This window comes from Takifugu flavidus, chromosome 6, assembly GCF_003711565.1.
Source record: "Takifugu flavidus isolate HTHZ2018 chromosome 6, ASM371156v2, whole genome shotgun sequence".
In the NCBI taxonomy this organism is placed as follows: domain Eukaryota; kingdom Metazoa; phylum Chordata; class Actinopteri; order Tetraodontiformes; family Tetraodontidae; genus Takifugu; species Takifugu flavidus.
This window is the reverse complement of record NC_079525.1, coordinates 16,151,653-16,171,328: the sequence shown is the minus strand read 5'-3', so window position 1 is coordinate 16,171,328 and position 19,676 is coordinate 16,151,653. Positions and strand designations below refer to the sequence as shown.

The following is a 19,676-nucleotide window of genomic DNA, read 5'->3' as shown; positions in this document are numbered from 1 at the left end:
AAGTACACAAAAAACATTGACAACAACACAAGCAAAAATCAGAATTTCTGATTAATAAGAATAGGGACTATTTAGTTGCCCCAGTTTAGTCATTTGCCTAGTAAATAACAATATATTTTTAAGTTTGGAACAAGATTATTTCCCACAGACAAAATTAATGTTTTCTTGTACACTCAAACAGGGACAGTGCATTAATTTCAATAAATCACAATTAAATATCATTTAGTTTACTGCCTCGTGTTCAACTGCCTCTTGCACTTGGCACAAAGTGTCAACAGCACTTCCCTCTCTCCGCTACTCACTGATCCCTTCAAACAAATATGCCTGTTTCATGCTGTTCTGCTGACAGTTTTAGTTAAGGCCTACATTGTTATCTACTGTCCAGGACAACAAAGCAATTTAGCAATAGCAATTTACACACTGCTGTCATCTATCCTGATAATGAGTGTCCGTTGTTTGTCCTTAGGTTTTTCGACCTATTATGGATCTCCACTCCTACTTTCAGAGCTTGCAAAAAGCATGATCTCATTCTTGCTTTGAGCTTCTCTATAGATATCCTCACAGTAGCTCTGTATCCCTCAGACCACTTTCTCATTCAGATATGGTTGGTTTTACTCATTTATGGCTTCATTCATCATGACTCATGTCCTCCTCCTCACTGCAAAACTCTCTTCCACCAACTTCTCTTCTCTTCTCTGGTCTCCTCCATTCACACGCCAGCCTATTCTCCCCTCTAGAGGCAAATGATACCACCAATAACAGTTTATCTGCTCTGAGATAATCCCTGGATAATTCAATGAATGGAGGATGGTTTGCTGGGTGCGTGATGTGCTGGCGAAACGTGAGCGATATCCCTAACATTTGCTTGGTGTTAATGTGGTATTGTAAGCTGGAAGTTCTATGGTAAAAAGAAAACTCACTACCACAGATTGTGCACAATACTATGTCGGTTGGGCTTTTTTGTACGTCGAGATGGCCAGCACTCTTCCATCTTCAGTTGCTTCACAGCTTCTGTTGCCTGTCACTACAGTCTCAAGTGTCTGTGCAAAACTTCTTGGCCAAACTGCCCGCAATGCATTGCCACAAATGTTCTGTTTTTCACTGCTGCAGATGGATCATTTGCCTTAAAATTTTTAATCAGATTAATCATTAATTCATTAATCATAATTTTCTTCTATATTTAGACATTAAATGAATGAAAACTTTATAGTGTCAAAAACACAAATTGTGTACAGAAATGTTAACCACTTTGCTAATTTGCCATCTATAATGTACTACATAAACTTTTATCTAAAACATTTATTTTTCATTTTAATCATATCAATACCTGCTTCATGACAAAAAGCTTGATTTTAGTGAAAATTCAAGTTGAAACCATGTATTTAGCCTCCTAATTGCTATTTGCCTTCCTTTAGTTTGTTTTTCAAAGAGATGAATATTTTCTGGTTATTACACTCTGTTTCACTGAATACTAATCAAATATCTCTATAAATATGGGTACGCCTTTGGCAGTAAGGCTCTCCAAGGTGAAACAGAAAACAAAACCATCGGTCTTAGCAGTCAGAAATACTAAAAGTAGATTCGGATTGTGACACATACAGAGTGAAGCATAATATCAATGCACAATTCTATGTTTATTGGAAACAGTTTCAATTAATGTTTTTTCTTTATACAGAGGAAACTGCATACATAAAATTACTACAAAATGTGGCAGAATCCACGAGGGAGGAAAATATAATTTACAGATCCTTGCAGATTTTTTGAGTATTTGATCTCCCAGAATCATTAGCCTGGCTTTACCTTTATACAGTTGATCTAGAAATATTTTATTTAAGTTTTGTCTATCAGTTTGTTTATTAATTTTAGGAAAAATGGGGAAAAGGCGGCAGCCTTCTTGAAATGGATTGTTGGTACATGTATACAGTATGTTGTATATGCCCCCCAAAAGAATTGAATGAAAAACAAATAAACAAACTACATATAATCTGCTAATGTGTTATCTACAAATGTATATTATTTAGTCTAACAGCAGAGCTCTTTTTTAAACAAGTCAAATACATTAAAAATTCAATCTGTATGTCTAAAGCATACAATATTTTTTTGGTCAAAACTCCAGCCATGTTTTTCAAGTAGAGGCCCATATCCTGCTAATTGCCATAATTTGAATTAACACGTTTTTTTTCTTCTGTTGTCAATAAACAGTTTGAATGACGGTTAGCAGGAAGCATAATCAGTTAGCTGATTTACACAAAGAGAATCATTCACAATTCCCGCAACTCCTTGCATTCCTAAGTGAGAATGAAGTAAAGAAGAAGAGAAGAATATGAGGTCAGTGCCCAACATTCCCCAACACTTCTTTCTTTTTCCTTCTGCTCTCCTTTCTCCTCCTCCCATTGTTGTCTTTAGTTTGGATGCTTCAGTTCCAGAGTTTAAGGAAACTGTCCCAGGATCCTGTGCAGACACCCATCCCATCTTCTGGGACACCAGTGCAACTCACTCTATTGTCGTGCCCAGAGAGCACACCTGGAAAAGAGGACACAACATACATTTGAGTATGTTTTAGAAACTAAGAATAATTTTCTTGAGATGTCATTAAAAAGCAGTGCTTCTCAATTAATTTCTGTTACGCCCCCCCTAGGAAGAAGAAAACATTTTGCGCCCCCCCACTCTCCGCTGTGACTATAATTAGTATCATTTGTCTAGGAAATTGTTATAAGTACACCCCTGCATAACATTGTATCCTTATTAACATTAAAGAAAACAAAAAAAAAAGAAATATAGGCCAACGTACAACAAAGAATAGCTTTATTAACATTGTTTTTTAGTCTGTAACAGAAACGATATAAAGTGCATCAATTAACCTGAAATTCAAAATAAAATAAAATTCTTATTGAAACTATAAACTCACAAAGCGGGAAGATTGTTGCCAATATTCAGCACGTTTTCGCTGAAAAAACTCAAGCGGCTTATTAGCGTGACTGGGGTATAATGTCTTTAAGTGACGCCTTAATTTATTTGGCTTCATGCTGTCTGCTGCCAACATTTTTAGACACAGTAAACACACCGGTCTTTCCTCGTCTCCCACCGTAGTCGCAGTGAAACCTCGTCTTAGCTTTCTGGGAACTTTCGTTTGTCTCATTATCTGTCTCTCTCCGCCTTTTTTTTCATCACTGTTAAGTATTTTTTCATGCTGTCTCTTGATGGTTTGTTCACTGCACCTCCTATCTCTTGCTCTGTGATGTGTGCGCGAATGCTCGGTGCAAAAAAACTACACCATAGAGCTAATACTGCCTGCGCACACTCTGACAATGAGAGCGCCACTGCCAACTACTGTAGTGGATGTGCAATTACACGTTATTCTAGTACGGCAAAAAAAATAAATAAACATGTTCTCCGGGGTCACACGCGCCCCCCCCTGGCATCGCCCCACTATTTGAGAAGGGCTGTTATAAAGCATGTGAATAAATGAAGTTTCCTTCTTTAAATTACCTTCCTACTTACCTACCTACCTTTCTTGTGCCCACCTGCCTACATTTGTTATAGTGAAGCCTTGTTGAGAATGGTCACCTGACATCATTTTTTACATTCCAGTTTTATTATACATAGGTTTATAGAGTTCATTTAGGCTCTATTATCTATCATGCTTTACTTTTATTTTAGTTTTTTTTTAGATTGTTTATGTGATGTAAGGTGACCTTGAGGGTTTTACAGCTGCCTATAAGTACAAGTTTGTTCGTTCATTCGTTCATTCATTCATTCATTCATTCATTCATTCATTCATTCATTCATTCATCACTCACCAACTTTTTCTCCCTTCAAAGAGTCCCAGATATGGCAATTGAAATCATCATAGCCAGCAAAGATAAGGCGGCCTGAGTTGGATAGAGCCACAGATGTGACACCAGCATTCAAACTGGTGTCCTGGTAACCAATGACCTCCTGGTCAGAGCGCAGGTCATACATCTTGCAGCTGCAGTCATCTGAGCCTGTAATAATAGCGTTTCCACTGGGGAAGAACTAAATTGGAGAATAAAGACATATTTCGATGTATAATGACAAATAGATTAAACAATGTTTTAAATTACTATGACTTAATAATGATAATAGCGATATAATAATAATATTAGTTGTTGATCTGCAATATTTATCAGTTTGTTAGTCACAATTTCCAAAAATGCAGTTATTAGATAATAACTTAACCACTAAAAGCAAAAAATATTATTGGTTTTGATATATTTAAAAATCCTTTACCTTGCAATAATGTAGCAAACAACATTTGTAGTTAACAAATTAGAAATATGCATCCATCACCAATCACTATAGCTTAACCTCTTTTGCAATCAGGTCACATGACTTTCTATCCCAAAATGTGAACATTATCAGATATCGCATAATCATATTTTTCTTCTACCATTTCATCACCAAAACGGTGTTTGTATTTCATTGTAATGTGTGGTATCTATTGTCTGGTTAAAATGTTTATTACATAAAATACTGAGGAACAGGTTGGCTATCAAGATCACGTCATAGAAAACCCTAATTTTTTCCGACAACAATAACAGCATATGAGCATAGCTGTATGCTATAGCTGTAAGAAAACTTGTAATATTTACTCAATTGGGATTGGGAGTCACAGGGACAGCCAAAAAGAGGGCCATTAAATCCGCAAGTGAAGCTGCAGAGAAAGCCACGAGGTGGCTGTGGCTGAAAAGGGCAGATCCGTGGGTTGCTACTGGGACACAAGCCGGGTCTTGATCACCCCGGCTGGGTCGCCTGGGCGAGGGTGTATGCTGTTGTGAGACCCGAAACACCCTATGAACCCAGGATACATCACTGACGATGTGTCCCAGTGCATCCAGGAGATGTATCTTTAAGTTTATGTCTGGCAGAGCCAGTGACCCCTAGGAAAGACTAGGTGACTACTGGAAAGACAATTTGGCAGCTCGGAAAGACGGCACCTGGGACAGTATGGCTACGGAAAGCCCTACAGAGAAACACCCCCAGGAGATCCCCAATCGGACGGACCTAACGTTAATGACCCCTGCAATGGAAATGACTACGACAGTGACATGTATCTGCAGCAAGCTGTGCAAGAACCAGCATGGCTTAAAGATCCATCAGGCCAGAATAAAATGTCTGGAGCGGGAAGTTGAGGTGCAACGCACAGGTCCTGGACCTGGTGAGAGGCAGGAGGAGCCCGGGCAGGAGGCAAACCACAGATCCCAGTCCCTCCACATACCGGAGCCTCCCAACCCTAACAGAGTAGTTCAACAGCAGCAGATTAAGTGGCCCCCAGCAAATAGACGGAGTGAGTGGCTGCAGTTTGATGAGGACGTGTCCACCATCATCCAAGCCACAGCCAAAGGAGATGTCAACAGCAGACTCCAGGCGATAAGTACCATCATCGTCAGTTACGGCTCAAAGATTTGGACGGATCGAGAAGGGCAACACTGAGACCACCTCTTACACCATGAACCGCAGGTCCTTTAAGATACACCAACTGCGCAAGGAGCTGCGAACCCTCAAGAAACAGTTCAAGAGAGCTGCTGATGGGGACAAGCAAGCTTCAAAAGAGCTGAATAACATCCTGCGGAAGAAGTTGAAAACTCTCCTCAGAGCAGAGTGGCATAGGAGGCGCGGGAGAGAGAGCAAGGAAGCGTGCAGCCTTCATCGCCAATCCCTTCCGGTTTTCTAAACGGCTGCTCGGGGACAAGCGGAGTGGCCGACTTGAGTGCTCAAGGGAGGAAGTAAATCGCTTCCTCAAACACCATGAGCGACCAACTGAGTGGTCAAGACCTAGGACCCAACAGAGCGCTCATCAGCCCTGCCCCACCATCGGCAGAGTTCAAGTTGGCAGAGCCTAGTTTGAAGGAGGTTGAAGAAGTCATCAAGGCAGCCCGTTCTGCATCTTCCCCTGGCCCCAGTGGTGTACCTTACCTCGTCTACAAGCGCTGTCCAGAAATTCTCCGGCATCTGTGGAAGGTCTTGAAAGTGATCTGGTGAAGGGGGAGAGTAGCCGACCAGTGGAGGTGTGCTGAGGGAGTTTGGATACCCAAGGAGGAGGACTCGAAAAACATTAACCAGTTTTGGACTATCTCACTATTGAGTATGGAAGGGAAGGTGTTTTTCAGCATCGTCTCCCGAAGACAACTACATCGACACTTCAGTGCAGAACGGTGGGATTCCTGGAGTCCCCGGCTGTCTAGAGCACAATGGTGTAGTCACACAGCTCATCAGAGAGGCCATGAGAGCAAAGGAGAAATAGCGGTTTTGTGGTTGGACCTGACTAATTCCTACGGGTCCATCCCACACAAGCTAGTTGAGCTTGCGTTACACCTACACCATGTTCCCAGTAAGATCAAGGACCTGATTCTGGATTACTATGATAACTTCAGGCTCAGGGTCACTTCAGGGTCAGTAACCTCAGACTGGCATTGTTTTGAGAAAGGAACAATAACAGGCTGTACCATCTCCGTTGTTCTCTTTGCACTGGCGATGAATATGGTGGTAAAGGCGGCTGAGGTGGAGTGCAAAGGGCCTCTATCCAGATCAGGTGTTCGACAGCCCCCCATAAGAGCCTACATGGACGACCTTACCGTCACAACAACATCAGTCCCAGGGTGTAGGTGGATCTCGCAGGGTTTGGAGAGACTCATCCTATGGGCCAGGATGAGTTTCAAGCCCACTAAGTCAAGGTCCATGGTACTGAAGAAGGGGAAAGTGGTGGACAAATTCCGATTCTCAATCTCAGGAACCGCAATTCCATCGATCACGGAGCAACCAGTCAAGAGCCTGGAAAAGCTCTTTGACTCCAGCCTGAAGGACACTGCTGCCATCCAGAAGTCTACGGAAGAGCTTGGAGGGTGGCTCACTAAGGTGGACAAGTCTGGCCTTAGATTTAAAGCCTGGATCTATCAGCTCTCCATCCTTCCCAGAGTCCTGTGGCCTCTCCTCGTGTATGCAGTCCCAGTAACAATGGTGGAATCCTTTGAAAGGAAGCTCAGCAGCTTTCTGCGCAGATGGTTGGGTCTTCCTCGCAGCCTTAACAGCGCTGCATTGTACGGGACAAGTAACACCCTTCAGTGGGCTCACTGAAGAATTTAAGGTGGCATGCACAAGAGAAGCCCTACAGTACAGAGACTCCAGGGACTGCAAGGTGTCATCAGCCGGGATTGAGGAGAAGACAGGAAGGAAGTGGAAGGCAGAAAAGTCAGTGGAGGTGGCTGAGTCATGCCTAAGGCAAAAGACACTAGTTGGGGCGGTGGCAACAGGAAGAACAGGCTTGGGCTACTTCCCAAAGACCTAAGTCAGCCATGCCCGGGGCAAAGAGAGAAACCACCTACTTCAGGAGGAGGTCCGAGCAGGCGTGGAGGAAGAGCGAGTGGGTAGGGCAGTGGGACTCCGGCAGCAGGGGGCATGGACAAGGTGGGAGAGTGCTTTACAGCGCAAAGTTACCTTGTCAAACATCATGCAGGGAAACTTCCACCGCGTCCGGTTCCTTGTGGCGGCAGTCTACCATGCCGTCCCCAGCCCAGCAAACCTCCATGCGTGGGGAAAGAGTGAGACACCCACCTGTTCCCTTTGCTCCGGAAGAGCCTCTCTGTAACATCTCCTCAGCAGCTGCCCAAAGTCCCTGGCCGATGGTCGCTATCGCTGGCGCCATGACCAGGTACTCAAAGCAGTGGCTGAGAGCATAGCCTTGGCCATTAGTACCACCAAACACCATCGTGCTCTGAAGAAGGCAATCTCCTTCATAAAAGCTGGAGAGAAACCTCGTGCAGGTCCACAGATAACAACGGGACTCCTCCACACAGCTCCTGATTGGCAACTGCACGTTGACCTTGGAAAACAACTGATATTCCCCTCGCACATCATAACATCTTTACGGCCAGACATGATCATCATCTCAGAGGCTTCGAAACACCTGATCATGCTGGAGCTTACAGTGCCCTGGGAAGAGCGGGTTGAGGAAGCCAACGAAAGAAAACATGCCAAGTATCAGGAGCTGGTGGAGGAGTGCAGGGGCAGGGGCTGGAGAACCTTCTACGAGCCCATAGAAGTTGGCTGTAGAGGCTTTGCAGGATGCTCCCTCTGTAAAGTCTTTGGCCGATTGGGAGTTACAGGGACAGCCAAAAAGAGGGCCATTAAATCCGCAAGTGAAGCTGCAGAGAAAGCCACGAGGGGGGGTGGTGGCTTAAAAGGGCAGATCCGTGGGTTGCTACTGGGACACAAGCCGGGTCTTGATCACCCCAGCTGGGTCGCCTGGGCGAGGGTGTATGATGTTGTGAGACCCGAAACACCCTATGAACCCAGGATACATCCTGACGATGTGTCCCAGTGCATCCAGGAGATGTAGCTTTAAGTAAGAATTGCAACACATGTGAAAATCGTGTTTTTGAATATATAAACAATAACAGACCATTATTTAAATACCTGTGGAATTATGTCTGCGGATAAGATAACAACAGGTAATAATAAACTGTTTGAGTTGACAGTATTTTTTTTTTAAAATTATCTTGTCAGCTCAGGTATTTATGTTTTGTGAAGTACAAAATGTGGTGCTGCTCACAGAGATGGCGTTGATGTCACTGGTGTGTCCAGTGAAGGTCTGTTTGCAGGCACCTTCCCTCAGGTCCCACAGCTTGGCCAGAGAATCGCAGGCGCCAGAAATGAAAGTATTCATGTCTGGAGACAGCGCCAGAGACATACAGTCTCCAATGTGGTTGGTGAAGATAATCTTCTGCTTGCCAGTCTCCAGGTCCCACAGACAGCTGGTCAACAGAGGGGAGGAGAGAGTCATGTCTGAGTTAATCCTGGCATTACTCTGAAAAAAAAATCATCCACACTCGTTTTTCATGAGGAAACTCACCAAGTAGTATCACCAGAAGCTGTCAGAATTTCAGTATCACTAATGAAACGGCAGCAAGATAGGTACCCTGTGCGTGGTTTGTATATCAAGAGCTTAATTTCTTGTTTATCTGCAGAAATTTCCAGAGGAAAACTTTGTAACGAGCTTGCTCACCGGTGTGTGCATCCAGCTCCCTCAGGGTTTTGGGGCTGGCAGCCTTGACATTGTACACTGTACATATGTTATCCAAACCACCACTGGCCACCAGGTTACCAGAAGGGGCAAAGGCAACACTCATCACCCAAGCAGATTTTAAGGGTACAGCAACAAGCTGAGAACAAGAATCTTTCATTTAGCAAATTTAGATGAGAGAAAACGGCAACCAGCAATAATAAATTCATTTTATTTTGATAATTAGCACTTGAACTTGGGTTTCATAGCAAGTTGCAGACTGATGTAAAAACATACAAACACAATGAATATTCCCTCTTTTGATGCTTTTAGGATGATGTGGTCAATAAAAGACAAATGAAAAAAAATATTAATGTCAACCAGTGTTTAAAATTCTAATTTTAAAAAATATGTAAGTACAAGAGTGACAAACTTTGAATATGATATGAAATTTGGTATGATATTGAAATTTCGACACAATGCAGACAGTACACCTTGAAATGCTATTTTTGATTGCTGAATAAATCAAAGGGCATGTGAGAATACCTTGTTGCCTGTAAATGTGTCCCAGATGAGAAGTTTACCATCCTGTGATGCACTGACCATTTGTCTGACATAAATGACAGAGATACAGTTTTCAAGGATCAATTAGAAAATCAAATTCAAATACTCAGTAGTTGTTATTAGAAAGTGCATGGTGTATAAATTATGAGAAGCAAAGAAACTACATTATTGGGTTTAGCAGTTTTCGATAAATAGCCAGCACAATGTTGTTCCATGTCCCACTTTTATCTTATATATGTTGTGTAAAACATGAGTGGCCCTTACCTCGAGTCAGCTGACCAATGCATTGCATAGATTTTAGCCAAGTGACCCTTGAGCGTCTTCCGAAGCTTCAGCTGGACTCGGCCAACGGAAGCCACACCACCTGCTGCTGATGACATGCTGCCATCATTGACAGCCTTGCGGGCTGCCTGGCATTTGTAATTACAAACGCATAGGGATGGAAAAAAAAAGAAGAAAACTTGATTCTAAGGAATGATTATTATCTTTGCTAATCAGAATACCTGAAAAGATCCAATTTTAAGAATTGAATTTATTGTTAGGGGAAACCAAAAAAACATACTTTTGTAAAAAAAATAAAAATAAAAAAAATAAATAAATATATATCTTTGAATAATAATGGATATTTCTAGAAAAGTAAACTTTTCACATAATTACATTGACACTAAACCCTATTGTGTGTTTCTGTGTGGCAGCAATGGACTACAATTTTCTTTTGTTTTGAGTAAAAAGTTCATAGCTTTTATTTTTTAAATAACAGCAACATCCTATTTCATGGTGGTCTCAACAACAGAACATAGGTTTAGTAAAACGTTTCATTTCATGTCACCAGATTTTTTACAAAAGTCACCTGCAACGGGTGCTTACCTCAATCTTTGTACGGAGGCTATCACACTCCTTTTTCAGTGCATCAATTTCAGCTTTCTCAGCTGCCATTTTGTCAGTCAATAAAAGATGCAACAGATAGAAAGCAAAGGGTGCCTAGAAGAATAAAGACACACAATGTATGTATGTATGTATGTATGTATGACACACACATAGATACACACATATGTGTAAGTGTGTATATGTGTATATATACATACATACACACACACACACACACACACATATATATACATATAAAGAGAGAGAAACATATATAGATATAGATATGCATACAGAGGGGCTGGTGACTACAGCAGTTTAAATCCTGTGGAGATCTTAAGAGAGGCTTTACTAGTCAAATCTCCTGTCATCCGATTACTGAGTGCTTTTTACCTCAGAATCAAAGTGTGGTGGTTAGGGATTGATGCAGTTACAATCAAATATCAGCAGCCCCTTCTCTTCTGAAGTAACACTCCAAGCCTCTCAACTCTCAGACTACTCTGTCAACACCATTAACAAAGAAAATACTCCCTAACCATGATAGATCACGATGAAGCTGATATTACACCAAAAGTCCTGTTTTGCAGCTTCTGTTAAAACAGTCCAAAGATGACCTTTATTTGAAGGTGAGCATCAGCAGTCACCTTCAGATCACAATGACCTAGAAGGTGTATTCTAAAGAATTTTTCAATTTACACGAAATGTCTTAAGTTTTCATACAGCTATATTTGAAGACCCACTCAGATTTTTAATTAGTGTTACACAACAATAATTATTATTTTTGCCCCAAAATAATATTGTAAATTTAAGAGAATGATCCTGATTATACATTTTAAAGATGTAAGTTTTCAATTATAAAACTATCTAAACTCCCATACAATGTAAAACAATAATGATCATGTTGGTTAATCATAAAAGTATGTTTTCTTCAGCAATTGGTTTGTACTAACCAGTCAGTAAAGAAGCGATAAACAAATAAAGAAGCCATAAAGCACATTCTCTCGATTATTTAAGGAGCTTACTGTGGAATACTCTGCTTGCATAAAACAATCATTGCTATTATTCTGACATTTTGCTCATTTTTAATTTGTTTGGAATCCATCCAACAGTTTTTGCATTCAACAACAACAACAACAACAATAATAATAATAACTATAAACAAAAAAGATAAAATAATGAGATGATTGGTGGGCAGAAATATGAAGGCTTGTGGGGGAAGAAAATGCAGAAAAAAAACTCACCACTCCGACACACTATGGTTCCTCAACTCTCGCCTCCTTTTGATCCTTCAGCTCCACCAGTGCGTTGGTTCTTTAGATGCAGACTACAAGCAGTGTTCTACTTTGTGCAAGAACTCTTTCTTGCTCTCTCTCTTCCTCCACAGTAAAGAACAGATGCGGATTGGAGGGGATGAAGGAGATAAGGGATGAAAGGATAAAGCTCAAAGATGGAAATAGAGAGGGGAAGGTAAGAGAGAGTTGGGAAGAAGGAGCATTGGGAGCGAAGGATAACGTAAACCGATTGGAGAACTAAAATTAGGTCATGAGGTTAAAAGAAGAGTACAGGTGAAGAATTGAAAAGCAAAAAACAGAAAAGAACAGTAAAAAAGGACAGAAAAGTTTTGAATATGAAATTATTATGTAAAATATTGTGTAGGATTGGAGAGAAAGGACCAATGCTCTTTGAAAGCTGTGCTAAATTAACAAAATTTAAATATAAATTATAACAAATAATAATAAAACAAATTACAGTAAATATTTAAAAAACACAAAATTTTGCCATGATTTTTATCTTAAAAGATACATTTTGATTGGTATAAATATGGATGGATGGATGGTGTTTCAGTTAAGGGTAATGGGGTGAATTCGTTTGTCAGTGCTAATGAGCTGAGCTCAGGTAATCGGAGTCTAATGGGATATCCGGGAACAGGAGATCTTATTAAGGAATTAGAGCATATCAGGCAAAATGTGCGTCACACTTGATAAACTGATATGTAAGGGGAACAAAAGTCAAGAATTTCAGCTCAAAATGAGGGATGGCTGTATCAGAAAACAGGATCCTTGTTAAATATCAAATAACTTTAGTTATATCTGGGTAGTCAGCGATGGAACAACCAAGGGGATTTGAAATTGCGCATTGACAAGAAGGTGCTGGTCTTCAGTGAGAGATGATCTCACTTGGTCTACCCACCTTCAGCATCCTTTAATCTGACTTGTGTGTTGTTGTTGGTGTTTTGTGTTTTTAGCAATGTGTTAAAACTGCATGGTGGTCAAATGCAATACTGCATGTGCCTGCACTGTAGAGGCCAAAGTCTGCTAGGTTTTAAATAAATGTACTCATAAAAATCTCATAAATACTCTCTCAATTGACAACTTCACTTAGAGAGTCCACACTTGGGATGAAGATTTTCATTTTGTTTTTTTTAATTGTATTTTACTCTTGAAAATACAGGTGATCTTGTAGGGTGTGTTTGTAAAAGTATTAGATTGTTATAGTTGAGTATTAACGAGTTTATTAACGAGCAGGAATCAAAATAGCCATAAATCAATATTTGCTTATAAATTGATACAAAATTATCTTTTTTCCCCCCAGTTTTAGAACCAAATAATGCTATTCCTGCACTAGATCTGCTATTAATTGTATCTTTATTCCATAGAAGAAAATGAATTTCCTGTATCTGTCATAAAAAAATTAAACTTGATTCTTTCTCTGTCTGTCTCTTTTGGGATACTGCTGCTTTTCCAGAAGCCACATTCCTGAGCTTTACAAAGCAAAAATTCAAAATGGAAGTTATTTGCTATCAAATATTTACTTAGACGTGGTGAGTGATTGTGATGCTACCCTCAGTGCAAACGTGGACTTCACAGAAAATATATTCTGATATTTTGCTCTGACAGATGACATTTTGAGCTGGCTTTAGGAAAAGCAGGAAGGATCAGAGAACTAAAGGCAATAATGTCACAGCTGCAGGGGAAACTGTAGAAACATTTCCATCAAATCAATGTTCTTGAGCTGTAGATACCCTACTCTTTGTATTATGAGAAACAGGTGTTAAATGATCTCTCTGGCAGGCAAACATGGAGGTGCTGATGCATACTTTTTTCACATTCATATAGATTATTTTAACAGTCTACTTTCTGGTTTCTCCAAGGAGCAACAGTATCAAATGTGCTCATGTAGACCAGAATGCAAGAGCATATCAAATCAGTTTTAAAGTCACTGAATTGGCTCCCCGTTTATTTCAGGATTGATTTTTAATTTTCTTTTCAATCAATCAATCTTTATTTATATAGCATCTGTTACAATCAACAAACAAAAATGTTTCTAGGTGCTTTACAGAATCCCAGGGCCTGATCCCCAAACAAGGTTTTGGGCCATCGTATTTGAACCATTGCAGACCCTGAGGTCCTTTGGTTCTACTCTTGATAGTCCACATTCAGACAAAACCAATTTTATCACTAGAGCCCACACCTATGAAATCACCTGCCAGAGAGCATCAGTGCTGCAGACTGTTGATTCTTTTAGAGGGGCCTCAAGACTTACATTTTTAATCTTGCTATTAATTGATTATTCCTTAATTAGCTATTCATGGTGTTTTTATTTTAGACATTGGACTATGGATGTTTTTTGCTAGTTATATTTCCTCGACTATAGTGTTCTTGTGACTCCAGTGTTTCCCATATAGGGGGCCCTTGGCACTTTGGGATCTCTCTGGGCTGCACTTGGGAGTTTCTCCATGCTCTCGCAGAGCCTATGGCTGCGCCCCATGGTTGTCCCAGCATGAACAGCTTCCCTCAAGTGCGTGCACACACATAGACATATGTGAACACAAACATACATTAACTTTTCAAACACTCTTTTTAACATAGCCTTTATTTAACTATTTAACGCAACTACAACTCTGACGACAGAAACAATCAGTGTGGAAGGAGCTCTCTCCACACCTGACAGTACTGGTAAGGGTGAAGATTGTGCAGCTGGCGCGGGCCGCAGCAGGTGCTATATTATGTTTACATGGGACGTTCCCTGGGTCGGGTGACATACTGCCACCACAGAGGAGGAAGATCGCCCTCCTTCCGGGCAGGAGGTAGGGCTTCAGTCTCAGGTCCTGCAGCTTGAGTTTCAGCATTCAACTGACTTATCTAGAACCAGAAAGGAAATAACAATGCTGAAATGTATCTAACATGTTCTCAATCATTTCGCATTACAAATTTTTATGGGTATGTGATGCTCCGGACTACTTGAAGTTATTTAAAGTACACCTAATCTCATCAAATCTAAAATTAAAAAAAATAAAAATCTAAAAATGGTCAAATCTGCAAATGCGAACTTGTATTAATTCAGACATCATTTATGGGTAAAATATTCTAGAATGATCCAAATACTGAAAATTTCTGTTTTATGTAATATGAAAGATTGGAATGATCACGTGCAAAAATAGGTTTACTTACTACTGTTTTGGGTTATATGAAATTAGGGTTTTCCTACATGGTATGGCCATTTAGGTAGAGTTTTTTTTAAATTATTATTATTAATGCTGTTTTTGAGAGTCTATTAAAAACAAGAAATGACCAAAAAAAAACAGATTTGATTTGAAAAAAAGAGTCTACCTCTTTATTCCAACTCTTCATCCTGAGTTGCTTCCACTGATCTCTCTTGGAGAAGTAGTCAGGGTACATAGCCTTCTCTGAGGGGTGCCAGTAATCCAACAGCCATTCTGGGACCTGCAAAGTGAAACCAATGTCACAATTTAGATTGATGTCAGCATCTTTCCCATTTTACCATGTAAAAATTCAGATTTGAATATAACAACAAAGTAATATCTATCATTTTAATGATGAGCATTTTTAGTCTCAGTTATGAGTATGGCTGCTTTGAAACTATCTTGATTGCAACAGCCACTATATAAATACATTTGAACAGAAATTGATCTGAAGCCAATATATAACCAGGAGGTGCCTTCACACCTTTATAAAAAAGGCACAGGCTACCTGTAACATTGAGGAAGAGAAGTCAAATAAAAGGGAAAAGTCAAATAACACTTTTCCCATCCCAGCAATATTACATAGAATAGAGGTTACTCATTGATGACTCGCATGGACCCACCTTGTAGCATTCATATCTCTCATAGGATGTCCCTCCAGGAGATTCAGGGAAAATGTAGGGCTGGGGGTGCTGGTTAGCCCAGAACTCCTCCTCTCCAGCCTTCAGCATCATAGTGGCCTTAATCATGTCTTTCTCATTCTTGTTGTCATCAAAGCGAGCTCTTAGCAGGCAGGCATAGAAGCGGTATTTGTCCCTGTAATATTCAAATATCTCAAGTATGAGGGGGACAAATAACTTAATTGAATTCACAAACAGCCAGACATGTTTAAACTCCATTATTATATAGACTATAACCAAAGAATATGACGTATAGATGTATCTCACTTCATTTCATTATGTGTATTTATGTAACCAATTTGTTGTACTCCCCCCCCCATATATTCATATTATAGGTAATACTACAGGTGAGAGAAGATCCGACATTTCTTTTGGTCTCTTTTTATCAACATAAGAAAATGATGGCATTTATACAGGGTTGTGTACATCCCCCCCTCTGCTAACGCTGATGCAGCCTGTGATGTCCTGCTCTCAGCAGTAAGCAGGCTGCAGACACAGCACCCCGACGCCCTCCTCCTCATCTCTGGAGACTTCAATCACGCCTCTCCATCATCTTCTCTGCCCAAATTCACCCAGTACGTCACATGCCACACCAGGGACAATAAAACACTGGACCTCTTCTATGCCAACACCAAGGAGGCATACCACTCTCTCCCACTCCCTCCCCTGGGCCGTGCCGACCACAACCTTGTACACCTCCAGCCTGTGTACAAACCTCTTGTGCAGAGGCAGCCTGCTGTCACCCGCAGTGAAGAAATGGTCCGAAGAAGCCCTGAAAGACTGTTTCAACACAACCGTGTGGGATGTATTCAGCGACACCCATGGGGAGGACATTGACAACCTCACCAGCTGCATCACGGACTACATTAATTTTTGCGTGGAGAACACCGTACCCACCAGGACTGTACGGAGCTTCTCCAACAGCAAGCCCTGGATCACCCCAGACATAAAGGCCCTCCTGAAGGAGAAGAAGAGGGCTTTTGTGTCTGGAGACAAGGAAGAGCTGAAGTCTGTGCAGAGGGAACTGAGGAGGAAGATCAGACAGGAGAAAGACAACTACAGGAGGAAGATGGAAAACCAGCTGCAACAGAACAACATCTGTGGCGTATGGAAGGGACTGAAGACCATCTCGGGCTTCAAGGAGCAGAAGTCCCAACCTGTGAGTGACCGGGGGTGGGCTAACGACCTGAACTTGTTTTTCAATAGACCCAGCCCAGTCTCCTCTGCTGCTACCCCCGCCACTGTCTGTGCCTGCAATCCATTGTTCCTCCTGTCCCCCCTCCCCCTCTCTCATGAACTTCAGCCCATACATTCCCGACACTTCACACCCTGGCCCATGCCCACCCCCCCCCCCCCCACCAACACCTCCCTGCTCCAGCCTGTCCCTCACACCACACCAGGTGAGGAAGGCCCTGAAGAAGAACAGGGCCAGGAAAGCGACAGGTCCGGATGGCATCAGCTCCACGCTCCTGAAGTCCTGCGCAGACCAGCTGTGTGGGATCTTCAGTCACACGTTCAACCTGAGCCTGAAGCTGGGGAGAGTGCCACAGCTGTGGAAGACGTCCTGCATCGTCCCAGTCCCGAAAACACCGCACCCCAAGGAACTCAACAGCTACAGGCCGGTAGCTCTGACGTCTCATCTGATGAAGACGCTGGAGAGACTCATCCTCGCCCACCTGCGCCCACTGTTGAGCTCCTTCATGGACCCGTTGCAGTTCGCCTACCAGCCGAGCATCGGGGTGGACGATGCCGTCATCTACCTCCTCCACCCCTCCCTCACTCACCTGGATAAGGCTGGGAGCACTGTGAGGATCATGTTTTTTGATTTCTCCAGTGCATTCAACACCATCCAGCCCAGGCTGCTGGGGGACAAGCTGCAGGTAGCTGGGGTGGATCACCACCTCACAACATGGATTTTGGACTACCTCACACAAAGACCACAGTTTGTGAGGGTGAAGGGCTCCGAGTCAGATCGGCTTCTCTGCAGCACTGGTCCCGCAGGGAACAGTTCTGGCTCTGGCTCCTTTCCTGTTCACCCTCTACACCGCGGACTTCTCATACAGCACATCTTCATGTCACCTCCAGAAGTTCTCTGATGACTCTGCTGCTGTTGGCCTCATCACTGATGGGGACGATACGGAGTACAGGGAACTTATTCAGGGCTTTGTGGACTGGAGCCTGCGGAACAACCTCCAGATCAACGCTGGCAAAACCAAGGAGCTGGTGGTGGATTTCCGCAGGCGTAACAACCTCCCGCCTGCACCGGTGAACATCCTGGGAACGGATGTTGACGTGGTGGAGTCGTACAAATACCTGGGTGTTCACCTAAACAATAACCTGGACTGGTCACACAACACAGAAGGGCAATAGCAGACTGTTCCTGCTCAGGAGGCTGAGGTCTTTTGGTGTGCAGGTACCACTCCTGAGGACTTTCTATGACTCTGTGGTGGGATCAGCCATCTTCTACGGGATAGTCTGCTGGTCCAGTAGCATCACGGACAGGGACAGGAAGAGGATGGACAGACTGGTGAGAAGGGCCAGCTCTGTCCTGGGATGTCCCCTGGACTCGGTGGAGGTGGTGGGAAATGGGAGGATGATGGCTAAGCTGTCATCCATGTTGAACAACATGTCCCAACCCCTACAGGACACCCTGACAGCACTGGGCAGCTCCTTCAGTGAGCGGCTGCTCCACCCTCGCTGTGTGAAGGAGAGGTATCGCAGATCTTTCCTGCCGGCTGCTGTCAGACTGCACAATAAACATAACACCCGCTAGCACAATCTGAATATTATATATTCTGATATGTATATTGTATTCACCCTCTGTACTATGTACAGGTACACAGAGGCCGAGTATCCATTAATCTGGATTATTGTAAATATACATCCTGTTTGTATATTCCAAATCCTGTTCTATTTGATTTTATCTTATTTTTCTCTGCGTGCTCTTGCTGCTGTTGTACTGTAAATTTCCCCGTGTGGGACAATAAAGGATCTGAATCTGAATCGGAACTTAAGTTACTTAATAAACATGCATATCATTATTGACCATGTCTTACTGAAATTTCACACGGACCTCATCCTTCCTGAGCAGTACAAAGCCTGGTTGGTCACAAACCACACTGAAACATGTACTTTTATCTGCACACATGACTGTTGTTATTTATTATCAAGAAGGAAATAAGGGCCACACCTTTATTTTTGGTCTTCGACTAAATCGCGACAAATAAATTCCAAAGTAGGTCTTCGACTGTCTTACTTTTCCTGGTCAAACAAAACCGAATTTGGTGAAAAATAACAAAACGCTCTTCTGAATGTCCATACACTTTCTGGTATTAATTCACAACTTGTTAGTGTTCCTCTAAGTTGCTACTACCTGAATTTGGACCAACAGTGGATCAATATACAATTACAAACAGAACTGGGTTATGGTTAGCGACCTCCAGTTGCGATGAGGGATATGACGAAATGAAATCTTCCCTATATTGTGCATCATAAAATTGTAATCCAGTAACTCGTAACTATTATTTTTTTTAAATACTAAAAGCGAGATGAAAACAACTTTTCTGGGTCATATTTGCTATGCTAGTAACTGTTAGTTTATGTTAGCTTAGCAGCACTTCTACGAACAGTTGTCCTCAATTTATAGCAAAGCACAGTATTGCGGCCAGCCATTCTTACCTAAATATGCACCATGATTCCAAATGTCTCAGTGATTTCTTGTAAAGCCGCAAAACTTTTTGATGGTGGGTAAGATACGCAGAAGCCATTTTCTCGGATAGTGTCACCTTAAATGCAGCAGCAAAGACAAATTCTTCCTCGTTTTCGACAGACAATGACGTCAGGGGCGCTGTCACCCCCTCGTGATGGACTTGAGGTACTGACGCTTCAACTTTAAACCACAATTTACCACAATTAAACCGTCATCATTCGTGAAAACACGATTCTATTGGGAAAATATGGTGAGGTCAGCTCCTCCAAATTTGATGGACCTGGACCATGTAGATCAGGAGAACCTTTATCAATTAAATCAATCAATGTTTATTTATATAGCATCTGTTACAAT

At 42.0% G+C, this 19,676-nt stretch overlaps 2 protein-coding genes across 2 annotated transcripts; both read right to left on the bottom strand.

Annotated features, from left to right (window-relative positions):
- Nucleotides 1-1,615: 1,615 nt before the first annotated feature.
- Nucleotides 1,616-14,038, bottom strand: LOC130528053 (guanine nucleotide-binding protein G(I)/G(S)/G(T) subunit beta-3-like). The gene is made up of 9 exons (XM_057036994.1): nt 11,692-14,038; nt 10,451-10,564; nt 9,848-9,993; nt 9,566-9,629; nt 9,023-9,179; nt 8,870-8,936; nt 8,570-8,771; nt 3,801-4,017; nt 1,616-2,523 (listed from the first exon to the last, which is right to left on the bottom strand). Exons 2-9 carry the CDS (start codon nt 10,517-10,519, stop codon nt 2,417-2,419), a joined length of 1,029 nt encoding a protein of 342 aa, XP_056892974.1. The 5' UTR covers nt 10,520-10,564; nt 11,692-14,038; the 3' UTR covers nt 1,616-2,416.
- Nucleotides 14,039-14,304: 266 nt separating this feature from the next.
- On the bottom strand, nt 14,305-19,455 carry ndufb9 (NADH:ubiquinone oxidoreductase subunit B9). The gene is made up of 4 exons (XM_057036995.1): nt 19,292-19,455; nt 15,557-15,749; nt 15,061-15,174; nt 14,305-14,592 (listed from the first exon to the last, which is right to left on the bottom strand). The coding sequence occupies exons 1-4, from the start codon at nt 19,378-19,380 to the stop codon at nt 14,461-14,463; spliced, it is 528 nt and encodes a 175-aa protein (XP_056892975.1). The 5' UTR covers nt 19,381-19,455; the 3' UTR covers nt 14,305-14,460.
- Nucleotides 19,456-19,676: the final 221 nt, after the last annotated feature.

Bases quoted from the DNA above. Each gene is read 5' to 3' on its own strand.
- ndufb9 (XM_057036995.1), bottom strand. From the start codon at position 19,380: ATGGCTTCTGCGTATCTTACCCACCATCAAAAAGTTTTGCGGCTTTAC. The intron at 15,750-19,291 runs GTAAGAATGGCT...TGAATATTACAG, and splicing joins GAATCATGGTGCATATTTAG to GGACAAATACCGCTTCTATG. The intron at 14,593-15,060 runs GTAGACTCTTTT...TTCTGGTTCTAG, and splicing joins TGAAGAGTTGGAATAAAGAG to ATAAGTCAGTTGAATGCTGA.
- LOC130528053 (XM_057036994.1), bottom strand. From the start codon at position 10,519: ATGGCAGCTGAGAAAGCTGAAATTGATGCACTGAAAAAGGAGTGTGAT. The intron at 9,994-10,450 runs GTAAGCACCCGT...TACAAATGCCAG, and splicing joins GCCTCCGTACAAAGATTGAG to GCAGCCCGCAAGGCTGTCAA. The intron at 9,630-9,847 runs GTAAGGGCCACT...CATTTATGTCAG, and splicing joins CATTGGTCAGCTGACTCGAG to ACAAATGGTCAGTGCATCAC.